The sequence below is a fragment of the Branchiostoma belcheri genome, unplaced genomic scaffold (genome assembly GCF_001625305.1).
Source record: "Branchiostoma belcheri isolate BF01 breed outbred unplaced genomic scaffold, Haploidv18h27 scaffold3, whole genome shotgun sequence".
Taxonomy (NCBI): domain Eukaryota; kingdom Metazoa; phylum Chordata; class Leptocardii; order Amphioxiformes; family Branchiostomatidae; genus Branchiostoma; species Branchiostoma belcheri.
In genome coordinates, this window is record NW_017803909.1 from 6529618 (window position 1) to 6552559 (window position 22942).

A 22942-nucleotide genomic window follows, 5' to 3' on the forward strand; every position below is an offset into this window, starting at 1 on the left:
GCTAAAATAAGTCAGGTAACCAGGCTAAGTTTGACTTAGAAGGTTGAATCTTTGATAATGTTACATGATAATGTTACTGGACCTTTTGTGGGGAAAGTCTGTCTGCACCCCTCTAGCAGATAGTCATGTACTGCACTAGGACCTTTTTTTTGGCGACACCTCAGGTGCGGTGGCTTTTAGTATACATGTGGTATGCTGGTATTATGTCCAGTTTGAAAAAAGTCTAGAAATTTGTTCTGGTCAGACTTACCTGTGAATGTCAGGTTGAAGCGGATCAGAAGACCTACATCTATGTACATGTGTCATTTCATGTTTTATCAAGACTTTTTTATCAAGACAAGAATTTCAAGAAAAACAGAAGAGTCCGACAAGATATTTTCTCATACAGAATCAGATGTATTCTGGATGTGTTATGTAATGTCATTTTATGTAATGTCATTTTCTTTTATGAATGTGAATATCACATACAATGTCTATAGCACAGCTATATCATTTGACATGGAGGTAGAATTTTTCTACCTCCATGGTTGAAGTTGATATACCTGACATAACAAATTAGGCAACAAGAATTTTCAAAATCCATCTAAAAACAATAACATATTATATGTATAAGATATAAATATATACAAGTCATGTACATGTGTGACTACAATACTGCATGACAATAACATTGATCATATGATTCATAGTGGAGGTTTTACCTATCACATACATTTTTACACAATTAACACTCAAATAGCTGGACATGTACATGTATAAACACCGTTCATCTTGTTATGGGGTACGGGGCTGTGAGATAAACCCGACAGTCACGCACAAAACATCACAATTGTGCAATCTTTCACCCAACATCTGCTTGGAGATTAGGTAGGTTGTCTTGTTTCTGAATCCATCTGTGGCTAATGCCAGTGTTGCCACCGTATGATCTGCTTGGTGATTACCACGGACAGCGACATTAGGGAGCCGGTGGAAACTTCTGAGGATAGCGCCCAGGCTACTACAATATGCCTGTACCTTTCCTAGTCTCCACCAGACTCCTTTTGCATGCATGCTGAATACGACCGTGCAGGCAAAATTCTCTGGGCGGCCAACTCCTCTGGCCAATTATATCCCCTTTAAGGCCGATTTCTACTATTTATTCTGCCTGAAAAAGGAGTCTGGTGTGGACTACACCTTTCCCGTGACCGGTCACATATCTACAACTTTTGATCCCCACGTCCCCGTAAAACCATATGTCAGCACCAGGAGGTATGTGTGCTTTTGATGTTCCGTAGAATGAGCGATAACAGGATACAAGTCGATAAGCTCTGTTTCCCTACAAATATTCAACACAATGCCATGTCACTCACAGCTTGTTCAGCTGCTATGGTGTACGCGTAAACAACTTTGGGGGACGTTGACTGGTAAAGATTACCTGTTCTATATCAATAGGGCACACCAATATTATTGACTTGATTTACTTTACTTCAAAAATTGTTATCCTTACACGATGGTTGATAAATATTGATGAAGACCTGGTTTTAGTAAGAGAAGGCAGGAATTCGAAAGCAAATTCATTCAAATATTTCACTGTTGATTTTCCTTGGCCTTCTCCAGACTTTTATCAATGGAATATCTGATTCCCTCAGACTAGTAAGATCGTGTACTTAAGTAATATTTTTTGTGAATCTTTTTGGGAGACTACTATATAAACTATTTTTATCTTCATCTACTGAAACAGTACGTTTCACATTTTATGTTCGTCAATATCCTTCATACGAATGAATCGACAACTGTTTAAGTGCCCTTCAGTCTATTTCTTGACAACGTCCTTCTGATAAAATGTCATCAATTTTCTCCTTCAACCGAGTAAAGTTCTTTCGTTTTTTCTTTTGCTGATCCCAGCATTTCTGTGCAATATTAAGATACTTTGAATCACATTGTTCAGGCATACATACTGGCCTTTTCCCTTGTTCTACGGCAAGTTTTGTCTCATGGGCACTGCCTGTGGCATATTCTGGTCTGTCGTATTTCCTAGCTATGCACATGAACCAAAAGATTATACCAAAGGCATAGATGTCGCATGTTCTGTTAGCTGATGAAAGGGAGTCGTAGTCCTCTGGAGCAATGTGGAAGGGTGGCTTTCCGTCCGGGTAGGGCACGCTGTCGTTTCGCAGCCCGAGGTTGTTGACTTTCACGTGGCCATTGTCGTCCAGCTAAACATGTAAACGACAGGTCAAACATCGATAAGTTTAACTGCCATACAAAGACAATAAAGTATGCCTCAACAGCGAATAGCTGCTGACATCACCATACTACAATCGGTATTTGGTACAGTATGAAGAGGACTAAGAAGCAGGCACTTTGTAAGAGACCAGCACAGGCCTAAAGTATTTTACTAGCCCTACAATCACTGATTAGCACCATTACTACAAACAAGATGAAACGTTCAAGTTGGACGCATTGTACATTGTAAAGATCACGTACCAAAACATTTGTCACTCGAAGATCATTGAACTGCAGTTCTATCTGGTGAAGATATTCTCCGGCATCACAGATCTCTCTGGCAATCTGGAGGCAATGCCGCAAATCGGGAGGACTCCCACAAGTCAGCATGGTGTAGAGGGACTTGCTGTAGGCAGGAGTGACGATTCCTCTCCGCCAGACTCCATCTTCTTGCAGTAGTGTTGGGCCTATCCAGGGGACGACGCTTGTGTGTCTTGGGGTGAATCTGAAAAAAAAAAAGACAAAACATAAAGAGTGAGGTGTCGTGAGTGGGAGACTGAAAATGTGTTAGACTTAAAGTAACATTTAGGGCCTAGGGGACTTGTTTGATGTACAAAAAGCCACCGCAGATTTGGACATTTGAATGCTTTTTGATTACATACACATGTATGTGAAAGTTTTGTGTGAACAAAATACACCTTGGTTTCATTTTATTACTTCATCCTCAGTGGAGTGAGTTGATTATTGGTGTGTGTGTGTGTGTGTGTGTGTGTGTTTCCAGCCGACTCACAAAGCAATATGGGTAAAAGAGCTTGCCATCTCTCTTCAGTGCCTTGCTAGAATTTGTAGGAATTGATTGTCGAAGTAAACGGCAATGTGACAAGCAGCAAAACGTATCATACTGGCAGTGTGTACCCATGGAACATACCTGTCTGTGTACAGCCGCATGGCCAATGCATCATTCCACGTTAGAAAGGACTGTGCAGGCGACCTGTCAGATACGGCGTCAGAGGATACCGGAGGTGTATCGACACGGGTTTGCCCTGGTGACTGCCCGCTGGTTTCTGCTTGTGTCGGTGACGGTCCCTGTGCTCCCGCGTCCGATTCCTGCAGACCGCGTGGCTCTTCAGCGTGGCTCTTCAGTTCTTCAGCGTCGTTTTCGACGGTGGTAACAGCAGTTGACTGACGCGAACACCACGGCATGAACTTACGCGTCTTCGTGTTTATTCCTAAGTATATAGGAACAGCTGAAGAACAGTCTGTCTCATCCTCTACAAGCTTCACCGGTCCATTCTCGAGCTGATTCAACAGACTGTTTGTTTCACATAGTTCTAGAGCGATCTGTGGAGCTAGGACTGCTAGCTGTGTTATCGTACTTTCATCATTCAACATGGCCGCTGTCAGTGATGTGTCAATGGTTGCTTTCAAGGTGTCCCTTGATGTCTTCAGCTGGCTCAACAAGGCTACCTGTAGCTCATGAGCAACGTCAGCCAAATTGAGCTTTTTCCAAACGTCTAATGCTACCTCTCTTTTCCAGTCGCTACCAACATCCATGAACCCATCTCCAATAATAATTGACATCCCCGTACTAAACCAATGCTTGATTGCAGCCCACCTGCTTTGTTGATCATCGGAGAAGTTATAGGTACCAAGGACTGTGTTTCTGTCACAGTAACAATATTCTGCCTGTCTTCGCACAAAAGACACAACTGCATCATGAACCCCTGGCATTACACCGTAATCTACCTCAAATCGTTTAATATTTGACTTTAACTCTTGTCGGAAGCGGTTACCGAGGTCTTTGTCAACGTCGGTGATGATTTGCATGGTTCTACTGACAACTAGATTGCGAATCTGCTTGATACACTGCTGAATGACTTCGTCTCTCCTGATCTCAGAACCTATAGAAAGAGTGGAATATGTCATGGATGCGGCAGCGTCCAAGACCATGAGTTTCTGACTTCTAAGTTTCTGACATATCGTTTCTCTACTTTGCTTTGCAATATCTTTCAAATCATTATACAGAACATTCTGAAACCTGTCGATGGCAGTAGTGCTCTTTGGAGAGTTAACACGAGTGCTGTGTTTATTCCCTAGGTGAGTGATGATTAGCTGGGTTTGTAACTTATCAAGTGTTAACAGAGATTCCCGCAAACAAGTCTGAATTGTCGCGGTGATGGTCCTAGTGAGGCATTCCGTCATAGACTTAAACGGTTCGGAGAACGACGGGTCCCCTCTTCCCTTTCTAGCCTTGCGTACTTGTTTGGCGGAGATACCGTGATAGACACTACAGGTACCATCTTTCTCCAGGGCAAGGTAGCCTTCTTCGACAAGCTGTTGACGGACTTTACTGTCTTTACTAGCTGTATCGTTAGTTGCATCTTCTCTTTCTTCATCGTCAGACAGAGTATCGAGCTCACCGCTGTAAACGTCGACTTTGTTACAAACTAAGAAAAATGGGGCGTCGGGTCTTCGCTGTCTTAGGTGGTCCAAGAGATGTCGGTCCTGCACAGCACAAATACAGAACACCGCCACCAGTATTAGGAGAACCAAGAATATTTATAACTAGGTACATTACTGTATATACGGTTCTTGGCTGAGCTCGAGCATATCGCCATCGGTTCAGTATAGCACAGGCTGCTCGTTTAGAAACATGATAATGATTTACTGGCATATTCATTTAAAGTTAAGGTAAAGCAGCCATTCTCAACTCAGAGATGATGCGTTTTTAAGTAGCCACTACTACTAGTGCAATGCGGCTGCGTTTGTAGCCAAGTACACTGGGCCACTTCTACCATTCTCGATAAGTGTGTTGAGTCCTTTTACGTACACATGTTTGGCGCTTGAGGCTTTGCGTGATACAGATTAAGCACTACTAGTATATGGAGTATGGGGGCCGCGGAAAACCAAGTAAGGCATGCGGGCAAGCATTATATGTAGCTTACGACTAAAACTGGAAAATCAGTTGATGCACATCCAACAATATAAGGACTGTCGTCTTACCTCATTCCTGAGCCCGTAGTTTCCGTCGATCACATACAGGAACAGTTGAAAGATCCCATCCGTGACACCTCGGATGACGTTATCTAAGTATTCATTTTGCCCAACGCCTGGCGTATCGATCAACTCAACACCGTTCTTAAGTAGATCGTGATCCAACCCTACTTTAACGAGAAGTTGCTCGCTAGTAGTGTTAGCACAATCGCCATCTTTGATACTGAAATTTGCTTGTACCCTTCTTTTTTTCAACTTTTCTTTTGTACTCATTTCATTTCCCTTTTCATTGACCAACTGTTGGAACTCATCTTTGCTATATAGTAGTTTTATAGGCAGCTTTGTACAGGGCAGATCTGACACGGGAAGGACATCTGCCCCAAGAATTTCATTTATGACCGAACTTTTGCCCGAGTTTGTCTGACCTAGCACTACGATTTGGAAAGCCGAAATTAGTGGTCTTTGTATTCGAGCAAAGTCCTCTCTGGTGACGAATTTACTTTGTTTCTCATGAGCTTTAGGATACAGTTCACTGATCGTGGTAAGGAAATAGTCAGCACACCATTGAAGACTCTCTTTGAGGTAGGCAAGGGTTTGCAGATCTGTGGTGGCTCCGACTTCGTGAGTCCCCTCCATGCTATAAACACAAATGAAGGATGTGATTTCATATGCGCTAGACTCGAGTGATGCAACAATAGCATAATTACAATTTTGCATGCCAGAAAGGTGGTCATTCTTTTCATCAACCCATTACTGCCAAGTATCTCTGGCCTTGAAAAGTAAACTTCATTTCTCTTCAGATAAAACAAAAAGACTACTACGCTCTAGTTTAGGCACATATACATTGTCCAATAGCTTAGTCACTCTATAACGTAGCTATAGATAAACTGGCTACGATATCATAAAATTCAGTAAATAGACATGTAACAAAACTTTTCTATGGAGAAGAATCTTCAGCTCTATACTCAAATAAGGAAGACATTTGTAAGAGAGTACTTGCATAGCATTACATTTTACATACCTCGGACGCTCTTATGTCAGCTCTACAAAAATCTTCATTCTTCTGCGTAGGCAGTGAATATCTCTATAATCCCCATTGTAGTAACTCTGCAACCGAACAAAGAATTTTATTGTCCAAGTCGTCTACGGAGGGATTGGTGATTAGGTAAATGGTAGGTGCCAGCGACATAAAAGGAAACTTGTAGAATGATTGATGACACGTTGGTAGATTTGATGTTTGCACATTTAATGGCTGTTTTTTAACTCAAGGTTTATTTGACCTTAGGTAAAGCACCTCTCATAACTCAAAGGTTATCTGGACCAGATTCAATATTTGCTTCAATTTGCTGCGTCTCCAATTTTTATCTGATGAGGATATGAGCATGCACAATTCAATAAGAAGAAAGTAGTTATCCTAGCCGACTTTTCTGTCACAACTGCAATGATTCGTTTTGATAGCAGATGCTGATTTCAAGGCAAAAAAATCCTCTACTACATTAAAGAATGTTCTTTAAGACGTTTGCGGGCGATGCTACAGACAGATATGCCACAGAAACGTATAAAGAAAATTTGCCTTGTTTTCGCAACCTGTACACATGATTGTCATTACATGATGTTACCCATAAGGCAACGGTGTTCTGCCCAGCAACGGCCACGTGCGTGATGCTATTTTTAACGCTGACCTCTCTGGGGAACATGTACCTGTAGCAGAGTGTAAGCCACACTCTGATCATATTCATCAACCACGAATCAAACACTACATTGATGTTAATTAAGTAAGCTCTCATAACCATTTTCACCATCAATGCATGGAAGGGGCCTACAGTAAACATGGATGAAATTAGTGTACGATACATCATTTTCACAACATCCATCTACCAGGAGGCAATCTCGATCTCGAGCCATTGATATGAAAGTCAGAATCACAAAGGACGAAGATTTAAAGGGATTTTCAGTAATTTCATCACCAATGTGCTGCTGCATATCATTATTCTCCCACGCAGTGTATGTCCCGCGACAATACTACTACCTTTGGTCTAAAGATAGCATTGCCTCGGGACAGACTCTGTGTGGGAGGATGTTGTTTATCGAACTCGTACTGTTTGCTGCCCAGCAAATAGTTCAAAGTTCAGGATGATTACTAGGTTTCTTAGTAGCCCCGAAGCAGAGCCAGTATCGGCGAGGGACCGGGCGGTACTGTCAGCTGTCGTGTAGGTGCACACGGGCATGATGCATCGATGGCACGCGTAGTCAGTTGCAAAAGAGAGTAAGAGTTCGTTGCTTTCATTTGACATACCTTTAGTATGGAGTGGCCCTCCTGACTGGTTTTAAAAATTGCTTATAAAGGAAAGAAAGCAGAGCTATGATAGTATCGTTAACATGAGTTTAAACAGGTAGGGCGTCATCTCTATCGCGATCGGAAAGAACCCAAGAACCTAGCTGAGAATTATGTTGCAGAGCGCTATTCTCCGCGATGGGGGTTGGGATTTTAAACTTAAACTTGACGACGTGAAGGGCTTGTGTCAAAGAACAGCAAAAGTCGTCCAGGATGTACCTATTTGTGAAGTACAGGAAGAGGTAGGGAACATATTGTTGTCCGAAACAAAAAAGCGTAAATTAGACCAGCTCCTTGCGAATTACGAAGTTCCCATTCTCGTACTTGGGCGGAAGGGATGTGGAAAATCGTGTATAATCAACGAGCTGTTAGGTGGTGATTATTTGCCCGAGCCCACAACTACACAAACCACGTTTCGGCTACGCTTCAGTGATGACACTTATGTCAGCTTGCAAGACAGCGAAGGGAAGGAAATCTATAGTCGTGTGAAACCTGAATCTGAAAAACCAAAAGCCTTAAAGTGCACCATATCCAAGGAAATTAAGGAAAACAGCACTCAAGCACAGAGTACCCCCGGCAGTGCCCTGACCGTCGAAGTGGGGTTAAATTACCCAGGCCTTAGCAAGGTAAAGATAGTTGAATCCCCGGCCCTCGATAATCAAGCATCAACCGATATCTTCGTCAACGAATACCTCGCGAATGAATTTGACTCTCCAGTTGTCGTGTACGTCATAGATGGCAATGATGGAGTCAAGCTACAGGTAAGTGCGAAAATCATTCACGCATGCACAGATGTGTACATAATTTGAGGTATCAGACTTGAATAGTTTGTAACAGTTCATACTTAACATGAAGTGACTGTGTAACTGTATAACGTTGTATCATGAGCCACAACGTTAACGTCCCCACGTATATCCCGCTCAAATGGCTTCTGTCTTATTTGCATTGAGATCTCCATCTTGGACATGTATTATGAGGCATTCTTCAGAAACATGACGTCAATACCGTTTAAATGCAGGATCGCTACAACATACGCAAAGTGCAAGAGGCACTTCGACCAGCGTCTCGACATGTTGAGTCAAACATGCTGTGTGTTTGCAACAAAATCGACGTCGATAAAGACCAAGAAGAGCTAAATACCGCTGAAGATGAGGAAGAGGAAGGCGCGAGTTCAACTCAGCAAGTTGATAAAGCAGCCAAGGTGTACGAAGATTTGAAATCATATGGGTACTTCGCGACAGATCTATCAGTCCTTAACTTTTACAAGATCTCCGCGAAGAATATGCTACGTGAGCGTAAACGTGAAGAGAAGACGAGAAAAAAGTCTAAAGCACCGACTAAGTCACAGAAGCTAGCAACAGGCAAGGAGGACCAGGAGAAGGAACGATTTCTAAGCTCCATCGTAGACCGTACGAAGCTACTTGCAGACCAGAAGCTTGCAGAGGCATTGGCAACAATGATAGTAGATCAAAACCACTGTTTGAGCATGCTGTCCCTTCATCAGTTTGACATGATTAACAAATGTGGCAAGGACTCAGCTATAGGTAGACGTTGTGCAGTTGCTATGACGAAGCTCGAGGAGACGTACGGCCAGCTTAACAGCCTTCTCAATGAAGAATTTGTGTTGTCTGCTATTCGTAACGCAATCGTAACAGCAGCTAATCATGAAAACTGCGACTGTGCCACGTTCGAACGAATCCAAACAGACACTATCATAACGGAGTCTAGCTTTGACATTGTACTACAACTTATGTTGATGAGTCACACGAGCAGAGTAAGGGATACGCTAAGTAAGACTCTAACACAGCAGCTTCCCTCTCATGCGACAACAGCAGTAATCGCAGGATTTTCTAAGTCGTTAAGTCCCGTTTACACTGCTTTCGACGAGGAACTATCACAGAACGTATGCGAAGTGGTAATTGAAAACACACTGAGCGTTATCTCAAAAGCTTTTGGCGTCGCAATGATAGAAGAATCTTTCCTGTCAGTCGGAGCAAGGGGTTTAAGCTCCTTGGTCAGAGATATATGGGGTGCGTTTGAAAGACAACTATCCAGCTTAAGCCTCGAAGTGTCGCGTGTGCAGTCACTAGCTCTCGAACAACTGAATGCTGAATTTGTAAGAAAAAGAAGATCACTCGAGCAAGTGAAACAGTTCAGCATTGAGGCGTCGGAAACTTTCGAAACCCATCAGTTGCTCGGACACGTTCGTGACGATGTGGCGGAATGCTACGTCAAAGCGCGGGCCATTCATTTTGGGCTAAAGGGTTGTGAAGTGTCGCTGACAGACGAAATTGCTCGGGGAGGTCGTACTGTTACACGCGAATGCACTACAAAAGGATGGGGCAGCATTGGCACCGTGGTCACGAAGGTACTCGAAAGGCAGAGGCTCATCGATGGTGAATGGGAAAGAGCCCACTCGGCCCTGTTTCTCGCGAGGTATGAGATATTGTTGTTTTACAATTAGATATTTTTTTCTTGAATATTATAATAGGACTTCATACTGAGGAAAATCAAACGCTTTTTGAATGGTTAATTGCCCTGAAAGCGATATCCCATCTTCTACTTTCTCCGTACAGTTACGTTCTGGACAACGGACGCACTCAACATCTCACAGCCGTGTACGGATGGCTGATGCCCGACCCCAACACACTACATGTCGTCACGGAGCGAGCAGAGATGGACTTAGTGACTGCACTCCGCCGACGAGTTGCACTTCTCCCCGTGGACAAGCGTCGTGACATCGCCCTAGATGTAGCAAGGGGGCTGCAGGGGCTTCATGACTTGGGCTTCGTGTTTGGAGACCTCAAACCTCGAAACGTTTTGGTGAGTTTCATTCAGTACGCCTCACATGATGTGTTTGTTCTTTGTAGACATCAGAAGCATAAAATACATGCCACTGATCTTCAACACTCACAAGCAGCAGAAACCATCTCTTTTACTTACAGAAAAATTTACATAAAATGATCTCATTGTCTTACAATTGCAGTTGTTAACACTATTAATTCCCAATATATTGTCAAATTTTAGTTATTCCCCGGGCTCGTCGCCAAAATCAACATTGCGAAGTCACCGCGCCCCTTCTCGCCTACCACGGAGACAGGCACACCGTTCCACCTCAGCCCCTATGTTTACCGGGCACACGGGCTGTCTGACGTCCGAGCCGACATCTATGCCTTCGGTATGCTGCTGTGGTTCCTTTGGGATGCCAGGTGCAGGCGCCCGGCTGTATATGCGAACTGTAGGGACAATCAAGCAATGGAGCAGGCTGTTTGCAATGGCGTTCGTCCTGACAGGCCAGCAGAAAGTAATGACCTCTGCTGGCAGTTAATGCAACAGTGTTGGAACATCGAAGACAGCAAGATTTGTGCAAATGATGTGGTTGAAACACTCTTATCTGACACACTTGCCACCAGTTGTAATGTTCCTTCTTAAGTGTTCCTTTAGAACAAGGACTGGAAGCCTTGAAGAGCGTTCCGTAATATCGCCAATTCTGGACAAAGACTCGGTAGATCACGATATTATAGCCATTTAGCACCAGAATAAACTTCACTTAACCGTATTGCTGCAAATAAACTTGAGTCATCTTTGAAAGGTGTCTTGTTTTTTAAGTGCAACAGAGAATAACAAACTCTACGGGGTAAGAGTAATCATAATATCAACATGATAGTACACATTCAGTGCAAAGCATGACGTGACGACAAGCTTAAGGATAATGACTCCTGTCCATCGCGAAAGGCAAGAAATTATCAACAACTGCTACAAGACCTAATTCATTTACTTGCTTGGCCACATCATCAGAAGCTCAATCCCTAATCTGTTTTGCAAGAATTTTAAACATTAATTCGGGTATACGGTGTAACTCACTACAGTACTCACTCTGTAGTACATAAGTACATGTACGCCTAAATCATATGTCTCTGCTACCTGTTTGCTGCCGTTGCAAATCGGATGGCACCCAGGCTATCTTCGCAGATGTAGGTACGATAAATGATGGTCTTACTAATACCGAACTCGGGCACAGAGAGTTTAGCCTGGGTGCCATCCTATTTTTATGCCGGGGCTCCTACTAGTTGTTAGGGAGCGAGTATGGGAGCCCAGGCATCCATACAGGATGGCACCCAGGCTATATCGAGTTTAGACCTGTCTTTAAAACTAGACCAGATTCGAGGCCACTTTATCTATAGCACTAAATCATGGGACATAGGGTTTCCATTGCGACCAAGGCCTGCGGAATCGTTTGGTTGCAGGAACGCCGTAACAGCATTTATTACAAAGAATACCCAGTACAAGTGCAACGGGGGACATTCTTGTATTACTAGCAATCTCCAAGAAGATGTTGGGAGAGTAAATTATAGCTATATATTCTCTGGCTGCTCCGTTTTCCTGGCATACAGCTCTCCCGACGTTACGACCTGCAACCAAGCACTTTTAAGTTTGATTTTTAGGTTCTTGGCGCAGCACACGTTTCATGGAAAATGAGATATTTTCATTTAAGTGAGAACAATATAACATTGAGAAACCTACCTTCTTCACATACACATGATACACGCCTGTAGATTGCTTTCAGTACGTCAATGTTTGACACATCTCCAACTGAACGGTTGGCGGTGGTAGACGAACATTTGGATGCAGTAATTATAACGGCAGAATCCAAAGTCCTAGTATCCAACCCAAAGGTAACATACAGAGCCCGTCTTGCTTGAACAAACAACTGGCGGCGACAAAAAGTAAACACAGGTGTACACGTGTAACATACCTTTAGATGCATGTGACCCTTCGAGTATTTGCTTTTGGCACCTTTATCGCAACCTAGAAGGCAAAGCTCTGGGACAGGGTGAGAACGCGCAGTTGTCAGCATGGCGGCACAGTTGACGGAGGGTCTGAAGAAAACTTTCGAAGACTTCGATAGCCAGAAACGACAATTCAAAGAACTCTATGCTGATGTCGTGGAGATCTTCGAACAGCTCAAGGAGAATGTCAGTGACAGTCCAGTGTTTTTAACACCGGAGACCAAATTGAAAATCGAGCACTTCATACAAGGCGAAACACCGTCGCTTCTGTTGGTAGGTCAGACGAATTGCGGAAAGAGCTCGCTCATTAACCAGCTACTGTTTGAAAGAACAGTTCTTGCAGCGGCGGAGACGCCATGCACCGCGCGAATGGTCCGGCTGAAGTATGGGGAAACACCGCGGATTCGAGTCATTGCTGCAAATGGTGAAGTTCTGGAAGAACACCGACCGCAAAAGGCGATCTTGAAAAGAGAGTTTGTGGAACTTTCGGACAATGATCGGAAAGACGAGAAACTCACGTCCTCCTCCGTCGTGGCAGAACTCCCCATCCCCTTCCTGGCTGGCGGCGTCGAAGTCATTGACACTCCCGGGAGGAATGAGAACAAGGCACTAGATGAAGTGGTTGACATACAACTGAACAGTATACTGCCCATCATAGTATACGTGATAGACGGGAGGAAGCTAATCACCAAGCAGGTAGGCGGCAAACTATTTCTACGCAAATAAACTAGCTTAGGAAGTTACGTTACTACAGATCTTTTGTTCGTGTTACTATGTTTCTAATGTGCTTGTGGTTTAGCATTGGAACTCTAGAAGCTATATAGATAGTGGATTTATTCAAAGTTTGGTATGAGGTTAGGCTTTAGCCTATCGAGGAAATTGTTAAATTTTGTGCCCCCTGGAGATTTTCCCTGGTACTACTATTTCGTGTTCTGGGCTAGCCATGGTGACGGTTTTATAATTAGGTGGTAGACAGCCCAAGTGGAAGAAGTGACGAATCGTTTGGGACATCTAGCGTCTGTCTTTGGAACTGCATGATGTTTGGTTAGTTATAAAGTGTTTGTTTAGTTGGTCCAAAAGTTGATTGTTTGTTTTATTGGTTAATTAGTTGTTTGGTCTGTTGGCTTGTTAATCTATTGGTTAATTGGTTTTACATTTGGTTAGTTGGTCAGTGGTGTACGGGGTGTTTAGCTAATTGATTTTCTCTATATCTACACAGCTGTACATGGGACTCTATGTGGGTTAACATTGTTACTATAGATATGGAATCTGAAGCAACAAATGTTTAATTAAGAAATTGTCTCTTTAGTCTGTCTCGGGTTTTTTATTTGTTTTCCCTTCTTTTACATTCAGGATTGTGAAGATCTGAGACAAATCAAAGACAAGTTCCCAACATTGCCAATTTTCTATGTCTTAACAAAGATAGATCCGGCAGATCCTGACATGTATGAGTCCGATAGTGATTCTGACTCTGAGGAAAACAACATCGAGGACGAAATCGAAAGAAAAAAAGAAGAGGTTTTCAAAATCCTGGTAGCTGAAGACTTCATTGATGAATCAGAGGCAAACTTCAACACAAGTGAATTCTTCCACGCAGTGTCCTCACTCAAACTGAAACAACTCAGGCTTGGCAACAAAGACGTGGAGAAAGTGTACGAGGCACAGTCTAGTCGTCTGAAATCCTGTCTTCAAAAATTTGTGTCAGACGCTCTCACAAAGCATTTCCTTGCCATAGCAAACTGTCTACAGAAGGCAATCGAGCAGTGTCTTGATATTTACATCAAGACAGCCACAAAGATAAGAGAGTCCAACAAGGTCATTGACGACAGTCTAGATGCAGTGAAGAAGTACAGGGACATGATGTACGGGAACACAAAGACAGAACAAGAAAGGCACAAGGACGGGCTGGACAAGGTGTTAACTGACATCTTTCAAAACCCGGAGACACGCAGTAGCATTGTTCAAGAGATAATCCAGACATACACGCCTAATCTTCACGTACCCCAAGAAGGTGTAGTGGAAGTTGACACATACAATCGTGTAAGGAGAGATTTTGAGGAACATGTTTTGACAAGAATACAAAACAAAGTTCTGAGTGCCATAAAATCTCACTTTGAACACACCAAATGGCTTATCGGTATAAAGAATGCAATAGGCAATGTAGAGGAGACCAAGGAGTCTTTGGAAGTTGTCAGAGCAATCAGCAAGCTTGTTGACTCATTCTATGGGGTTAATGTTAGTATAATCGTCTATCGGCCAGATAAGTTGATTGATAAGGTTTTCTTCAAGATCAGAGACATGCTACGAGCGACCAAGCGGTTTTTGAAACATCCTTTTGACACAGTCCGAGGACTCAAACATATCGGCGAACCATGGAGAAGAGAACTGTGTGAACGTGTTTTTCACAACATTGACTGCAAGCGCCTCAAGGAAGAGGTTGGAAGGACTGTTGAAGAGATGATGACTGAAGGGGTCAGAAATCTGAACACATGCCTTGATGATCTGAGGGAATTGTGGCAAAAACGAAGAAACCTGAGTTCTGAGGAAAGGAAAGCAATCTTGAAATTTGGACCAAAGCTTGCTCATATCACACTCTTCCTGCAGTCAGACAAAGACAAAGCAAAGTTTGGTATCCCACATGTCACAGACAAGGACAAAATTGGTGAAGGTGGGCAGGCACAGGTATTCAGGTGTCCAGCTGACTATGGCCCAGAGGGAGTCACTTGTGCTGTCAAACAAATGGAGATCAGCTGTACAGAAGACTTGACACAGACAGCACTAGAGGCGTATCAGAGTCGGTGAGTAAACTTTGTTTTGGTATTTTACTGTTTGGATACAATAAAGGAGTTCAGAAAAATTCCTTTATGCTGCTTTTTTATGTAATTAATGTTATATGATTTCAATATTAAATGTGTAATTCTTATCCAGTGTGCATTCCAATATACTAGTAATTGTAACTTGTCATCCATACATACACATAGTTAAGTAGCAATACACAAATATCCACATTTTTCCAAATTCTCTACCAAGCAAACCTTAGTAGCAGCCGGGTCTTTTTATCTCCTTCTCTATCTGCAGAAGGAAAGGACACAATCTGCTTCCATTAAGATACTTTTTTCTGTTTATCTGTTTGTGCTACAGCCAGTGGGGAAGTGAGTGGGGAGATTGCCAACAGAACCTTCTCCCCCTGCTGGCCTGCATCATCAGGAAACAGGATGAAACACACCACGTCTACCTCGTGACAAAACTGATGAAGACAGACTTGGCTGACGCGCTACCGGGCATCACAGACATCTCCGACAGACTCCGCATTGCCATAGATGTCGCCAAGGCGCTGGACTTTCTACACCAACACGACATCATCCACCGAGACATCAAGCCCCAAAATATCTTGGTGAGTGTGTGGTTCTTTTTTCTTTGTATAAGGCCACACCAATTTAATTTGTTGGTTCTCGGATTTTTTCAGAAAAAATATGAAGCGACAGGGCGAAAAAAAATAAAAATAAAAACAGGTCTAGGCATCCTATTATAGCCCCAAATGCTACAATATGAGCCATGAAGTCAACAAAAAAGGCTGGGTTAAAATTTAAAGTATAAATTTTGAACTTTTAATCAAACCACTGCATTGATAGATGGAAAAAAACTGTAACAACTAGGAAGAAAAGGAATTTCCTCAACTGTTGGGGGCAAAATATGAGCATTTTTGAGTTGATTCAGAACCAGAATACTTCAACTTACTTGAACTATACTTGAAATGAACTTGGTGCCTTGACTGATTACAGCAAGGAGTTTAATTGTTTCAAAGTTACACAGTGCTAGGCATTTCAACATATCTAACATAAAAAAAGGTTGCTGACCTCTTCAATTTAATTAAAAAAGATTGATTTTTTTTTAGTTTTGGTGTCAGACAAAACGGCACCTTAATGCACAATCGGTATACTAAAAGGCATTTAGTAGAAAAAGCATACACTTGTTTTTCACAGCTGGATGAACAGAACCAGGTGTTTGTTGCAGACTTTGGACTGGCCAAGCCGGCAGGGCTGGTACAGGGCTCATTTGTAGGCACACCTCTCTTCATGGGACCAGAAGTGTCTCAGCTGGAGCAACGTGAGTTACTGGCAAGGGCAGAGGGCAAAGATGAAAAAGAGATCTACTATGACTTTAAGGCAGATGTCTTTGCATATGGCATTCTCTTGTGGTTCCTTTGCGTGGGGTCAATTACAGCCCCCCAAGAGTATGTACATGCTGCTCCCCTCATAGCTCTTCTCTTTCGTGTGAGGCCAAATCACATTTTAATGACAGAAATGGGGATTCGTCCAGAAAAGCGTGATTTCCCTCCTGGCTGTTGGGATGTCATGACAAAATGTTGGGATGGGAACCCTGATAACAGGCCAACCATGACTCAGGTTCTGCAAGACCTCACTGCCATCCATGAGAAATTAGTCACAGCATAAGAACAAAACTATATCTGAAACTGGCAACCTGAAGTGACATATTTTCTGCAATTTATTTCCTATACTGTTTGGTTTTTAACGAAAAATGCAATAAAACTGCTAGCTCAAACAATCTATGGTAGAAATCATCTGTTGCATTAGCCTGGTTACCAGACCTATTATAGCTCTCGAGTCCTACAGCCTCTCCGCAAATAGTATTGCGACTCAGGAGCTATAATAGGTTTGGTAACCAGGTTACTGTTGCATGCGCATTTGCATCCTAATCAACGATTGAGAGACTTCATGTACCCTCTGGATGGACTTTTGTGTTTGACCAGTCTGACTTGTGATGATCTGGTAAATGGCGCTTTTTCAGGTTAACACTGATGATGTGCAGATGAGATGTGGAATAGTTGGGATATGCTGAAGAATATAAAAATACATATTTCAATTTAGTATAAGCAATAAGTTTATTTTACAGCAGTTTCATATCACAATAGTGCAAAATGGGTGCACAACACAATACATGTAACAGCTTCAATGTGATCAAACAGGTATCATTACTAATTCTCTCACTAATAAAAACTTGAAGACATGAGCCTGCAGAGGATAACAAAGTAACCTGTAAATGTTACTTCATGACAGTGAGAAGTCGACATGGACAATTATTGTCTGTTTTTGCTGATAAAAATCTGATATGTACGTACCATTTTGCTGAGATTAGTATGAAGATCCTTAAGTATCTAGTTTCTACATGTAAGTGAAACTTACAAACCCTCACAGCTACAGTTCTAACTTTAAACGCCCCCCCCCCCCATGCACTGTGTTTCCCAATCTGTAAGCAAGTGGTCAACCTTGTCTGCCTGCACTACTCAAATGTAGTCGGAACCAGAATCACATATTCAACCATCTAAAACAAATACTAGGCCTACTGAGCAAGACATTTTGAATTACAAAGAAGTCACAAGTTGTCACCATCATAATCTACATTGTATCATTCCTTTCTCAAATTCTGTCATACAGTCATGGACCACTTGTGATTTAAAATCAGTCTCTATGTCATGGAATGTTCAAAATAATCTTTGGGAAGTTCAGAAAATAAAAAGATTCACAAAATTGGTCCAATCAAGTACACAATATTTTGGTCAGTTCTTGGATATGCATGAAGGGGAAAGGGTGCAAATGACAACACAGTATTCTTTGCAGCTTTATACATCAAGTAGTCAAAATGAGTGGTAACACAACATACCAGACTACTATTTGCTGGCATGGATCCTTCAGATGAAGTATAATTGTTTTTTTGCTTTTCTCAGATATCATGTAAGTTGTAACGAGAAGTGTATGTGACCATGAGTTGTTGTAAACATCTATTAAACAATTTTCACAAAACACAACAATCTTTCAACTGACACATAGGAACAACAACATGACATAACATCAAAGGATGTATACAGAAAGTTACTAAGGCTATCCTACATGGAATGTTGTTCAGAACTTCTGGACGGTAAAGCTTGAAAATAGAAACTTGAACTGTACCAGGGAACCATGGAAATGATCTGGGCTATTTTTTCTTTGGAGATACAAGAGCTAACATGTTTACTAGAGCCTATTTAAACTGAACGAAGGTCTAAAACTTGAATTCCTAGCAAAGAGGAAGGAAAGATTACGAGTAGCCAGTAAATATTGATAGTATGGGCATCCTTGAAGTGACAGTAACAATCAGCATAATAAAGATATGTAAGTACAAAAGTTATACATTACTACCTACCACCATTATGTACAATGTACAGCATACATGTATCTTCAAATAATCTTGTCATCTAACTAAGTGAAAACATAAAAGTATTTTAAGCAACTTATAATTGTATGTAATACATTGGTTACTTTCATCAATAACTACATATGCATGCTTTCCTCTTGCAATTTATGAGACAACAGAAATGTAGAGAAGGCTTGTACCATATATTGAGTTGTATATTGCTGTTTGTATATTCAACTATCGTGTGTTGAGGTGCTGAGAAGGTAGAAGTTCATTATATGGATATGATACATGATAAGAACTAAATAAACCCTGTACACTCCCCACAGAAATATTCCTGTAACATTCATGCTGTGTTGTGACCGAGTCTCTCTTGTAAGGCTTCTTTTGTTTTCAGTCATATCGTACATACACAAGCCTTCTACAACACAGAACAGTTTATAAAGGAGGATCACAGACCCTGCTAAGTAGCACATCAGCAGAATGTACAGCGCTTGTGCAAAACCTCATTTTTCGCGGTTTTCGTTGGATGTTTGGTGGATGTTGCATCAGACTTTTGACTGTTGCAGACGATATCTTTTCCAACACAACATTTGGAAACTACACACGTAGTGTTAACCTTATATGCGCGAATATGACCTTATATGAGATGTTCTTCCAAAGTGCTATGCATAATACATTACGGGTTTTGCGCAGGTGCAGTACGTTCTGCCGACGTGCTCTTCTAAGTACGTTAGACAGTTATAAGAAGGTTAGATGAACACATGATACAGATACAGGTGTTTGTAAGTTCTATTTGACCCTGTGTTTACTGGAGAGTTTGGAGCCGCTGGCAGCAGGTTGTACGGCCAGCTGTGGTTGTGTGGTGCCTTGCCTGCTGCTGCCTCCCACTGCTGCTGCTGCCGCCGTCGCGCCCCCGGCCGGTTTGGACATGGATGTGATCACCAGGTCTTCCAGCAGATCTATGGACCGACCTTCCTTTTCCTGTCATGGACACAACAATGACCATTCAGGGACATGCGCACAAAATCCACACCATTTCATGTCACTTCTATCATGGTGCTACATTATCATTTTTACCACTGAGTTGACATTTGCACACTAGCTTTCACACACTTGTTTCAATAGCTTGAGAGAGAGAGAGAGAGAGAGAGAGAGAGAGAGAGAGAATGGTTTATTCAACAAAAAAACACTTGCAGCACAAGTGCTGAATTGCGGTTTTGCTTTGGGATATATATGACAAACTTAAAGCCATTCCTTCTCTTCTTACATTAGAATCTCCATGGCCACAATGACACCTTCCTCAACAGTGAAATGTTGTCCTAACAATAGTTTGATTGGAGAAACCTCTTCATCTAGCAAATCAAACACATCAGAAAAGATGATCTTTTCATGTCATGTCATGTTAGCAGAAACAAGAGTACTCACCGCCCTGTAGTCCAACATGAGCTCCTTGAAGGCCAGGAAGTCAGTAAAGGACACCAGCATGTCAAAGATCTCTCCACAAACCTCATCTTTTCTGGACCTGTAAACACAAATATGATACAGTGTATACATTCAGTACTACCCTTATTAAGTCAAATAAGGATGTCAAAAAGGCACATGCAATACGGACAATATTGACATGCCTCTCAACTGTGCTAAAGCCTCCTGGGCTCTAAATGTAGTCAACAAGATCACACAAAAGAAGCTGAGAGAAGCAAACTCACTCTAGAGCCTGTGCGAACTCCTGCATGTGGAACCCTGGCATCTTCCTGGCCAGGTTGGTTTCAAGGTACTTTTCTATTGTGTCAACCTGTGGCAGAAATCAAGCCCTTATTTATACCTTAAGATCATAATACTTCATACAAAAGAAACATTCTCAAGAAACACACAGGACTGATTTTATACTAGTTAAAGCCATTCCAGTAGTTATCATTAATCATACACAGAATTGCAATTTGGTTAAGTTCTGATGAATAATATATGGAGAGCAATGAAATGCCTAACATCAGGAAAGATAGCCTGATTACTTATTTATGACTTAGGTAATGTAGGGTCAGCATGAATGGAACATATGCCAGAAATGATGGCATATTTACGGGGTGTGACAACTCCTTTCAGTCATACTCACTCATATACCTTTTGAACATCTTCTTAAACAAGGTCATGTGTAATAAGGCTGAGGTGTAATGTCAATGACTACATGGCAACCATTCATGTCATGATATATCATCATACACATGACCAGAGCCAGGACACCCCACAACACAACACAACACACACACAACACAAGCTAAAAGGTCCACTTTTTATCTACAGGTCCAACATCTTTCTTTAAAAAGTGGACTGAGTTGTATCGCCAGCGGGACTGGAATCCTAGAAAACTGCTCACTTGTGTAAGTTTCTCTGATTTTTCCTTTGAAATCCTCTCAAAAATGCAGGAAATGCCATTTTAGAAGTTCAACTTTCAAAATTTTCCGGGGGAGTGTGCCCATGGACCCCCATAGGAAGCTCAAGCCTTTGGCACTGGCTGGTCCATCGGACGGTAGGAAGAATCCCCCCCCCCCCCAGGAGCAAAATCCTGGCATGATACACCATCCACCTACCCATTCCTTATGAATGTCTGTGTACACAAACTTGTTCTCTTCTGTGTCCTCAAACTCGATGTAGTACTTGTCCAGAAAATTGTTCTGCAGGTCTTGAAACTCCTCATCTGTGAAAAGTAAGAAACATGTAAGAAGGACTTCAGAAATGTTACCAACATAAAGAATGGTTCAAACAAAATAACAACAAATACTGCTAATATACCAACAGCTTTAATATTAAAACTAACAACTCAATTACAACTCTTACAACTGTTACACTTCAGCTAAGATATAATTGATGAGCTGCTGATATCAACATGCATATAAATCATATACTAATTCTCACTAATTCATAGATGAAAGATAGCACAGTTGAACATCATGACAGTTGAACGTCATGTGCACGCAACTTTAGGGTTGATGTATGCACAGACAATATGTGGCCTTGTGCGCTCAGTTTTCTTTGTGGATATCTGTATTGTGATCAGGACTCTTGGCATGATCTGTCCTTCAGCATTCAATTCATCATTGCCTGACGGGATCAAGTTGACAGCTTTTGCTCGTTCTTTTTTTTTCTTTACAACTTTCCCTGTTAGTAGTAGGCTGTTACACTTCGATGTTAGTACATGTACTACTAGTATGTGTGTCTCTGTAACCCAACACCCAGAATTAAATAGCTATAAGAAGTAAATGGGCCAAGGGGAGTATAGAATATATAATGATAATGCTATTAATAATTTACATGTGAATGAGATGGACACTTACCCATGATGATCTCTTCGATATACCCGACTGTCACGTCAAACTTTGTGTCTGCTATACTAGAGCTACAAAAAAAAGAGAGAATTTGGGCTTCAAATTTCAACAGATGCAACAAAATTGAAGACAAAGCTTTTCAGCAGGTACTTTTTTTCTAGTGGAGTACTTAACAATCTACCATTTTAGTACAAAGAAGAACATTGTGCTTACACTTCTTGCAGAATATAATCATAAAATCATTTATAAAATTCACCAATTCACATATTTTTTTTACAATGGCACACATTTTTGGACATATGATTTATGAACCAATTGAACAAAGGCAAAGCTATCTTCTTATCTTAACTGTATCTTATGATGAAGACTTATCTGTTTAAGGAATTGGGTTAAGAAAGACTTCTTACTTGGAAGACCCCAACATTTCCTCCTGGAAGTCCATAGGTTCAAGGTCGTCAAACTCTGGTACAGCTGCAGGGAGAAGGAACATCGGGGACTGATGACAACCAAATTTTCAATACCCTTATTGCAACAACTGTAAAACTGCGAGTTGTAAGATTAAATTTAAAAGAGTAGACTGTAAGAGTAGATCTCTTCGGGAGGGGTGGGAAGAAGGCAGTTGTTCCTTGAAGACTCTGAATACTCTGTCTAGGGCTCTTCTTCAAACATAAGGACTTATCTCCTGAACCTTAAGCTAACAAATGGACAGTTAAATGCCGGTAGCTGTCACTGTTGACAGGTTAATTGTTTTAAAGTGACACTCTACACCCGATCGTTACACGATTTGTTCGAACGGCACACACCTGTGCACGGATCAGACAAGTTTTCATCGATTGCTGAGCGAAAATTCCTCTGCTTTAGAAACACAATTGAGCTTTCTTGCAGCTTTGACACTTGTTTGGTACCCTTCAGATCTGTTTGAGGTAGTCTAAGTTCCATAAAAAAGACGTAAGAAGTTCAATACTCCGGTAACAACAGGTAAACAAACGGAAAATCATCTTACCTGCGGTCGCCATCTTGAACGGAATGTACCGAATGCGCATGAGCGACACGGTTTGTGGCAGTCGTGATGCCGTAACTAACTACAGATTTACGACAAGGGT

The 22942-nt window shown here is 41.8% G+C and overlaps 4 protein-coding genes across 5 annotated transcripts; 2 read left to right on the top strand and 2 right to left on the bottom strand.

The window, feature by feature from the left end:
* Positions 1-635: 635 nt before the first annotated feature.
* On the bottom strand, positions 636-12170 carry LOC109474057 (dual serine/threonine and tyrosine protein kinase-like). 2 transcript variants are annotated; one of them, XM_019774275.1, is made up of 6 exons: positions 12059-12170; positions 6221-6306; positions 5209-5836; positions 3134-4710; positions 2467-2710; positions 636-2195 (listed from the first exon to the last, which is right to left on the bottom strand). In XM_019774275.1, the coding sequence occupies exons 3-6, from the start codon at positions 5833-5835 to the stop codon at positions 1788-1790; spliced, it is 2856 nt and encodes a 951-aa protein (XP_019629834.1). In that variant the 5' UTR covers position 5836; positions 6221-6306; positions 12059-12170; the 3' UTR covers positions 636-1787. The 2 variants fall into 2 exon arrangements, with proteins under 2 accessions (XP_019629834.1, XP_019629833.1); XM_019774274.1 differs by lacking the exon at positions 12059-12170 and having other exon boundaries at positions 6221-6385.
* Positions 7287-11056, top strand: LOC109474058 (dual serine/threonine and tyrosine protein kinase-like). The gene is made up of 4 exons (XM_019774276.1): positions 7287-8295; positions 8553-9970; positions 10111-10357; positions 10562-11056. Exons 1-4 carry the CDS (start codon positions 7648-7650, stop codon positions 10964-10966), a joined length of 2718 nt encoding a protein of 905 aa, XP_019629835.1. The 5' UTR covers positions 7287-7647; the 3' UTR covers positions 10967-11056.
* A 215-nt stretch (positions 12171-12385) lies between the features above and the next one.
* Positions 12386-17630, top strand: LOC109473957 (dual serine/threonine and tyrosine protein kinase-like). The gene is made up of 4 exons (XM_019774146.1): positions 12386-13020; positions 13678-15122; positions 15466-15718; positions 16308-17630. Exons 1-4 carry the CDS (start codon positions 12391-12393, stop codon positions 16776-16778), a joined length of 2799 nt encoding a protein of 932 aa, XP_019629705.1. The 5' UTR covers positions 12386-12390; the 3' UTR covers positions 16779-17630.
* Positions 17631-18336: 706 nt separating this feature from the next.
* LOC109473958 (ADP-ribosylation factor-like protein 2-binding protein) lies at positions 18337-22894 on the bottom strand. Its single transcript, XM_019774147.1, has 7 exons — positions 22843-22894; positions 22247-22310; positions 21849-21910; positions 21105-21211; positions 20226-20311; positions 19945-20041; positions 18337-19500 (listed from the first exon to the last, which is right to left on the bottom strand). The coding sequence occupies exons 1-7, from the start codon at positions 22880-22882 to the stop codon at positions 19309-19311; spliced, it is 648 nt and encodes a 215-aa protein (XP_019629706.1). The 5' UTR covers positions 22883-22894; the 3' UTR covers positions 18337-19308.
* Positions 22895-22942: the final 48 nt, after the last annotated feature.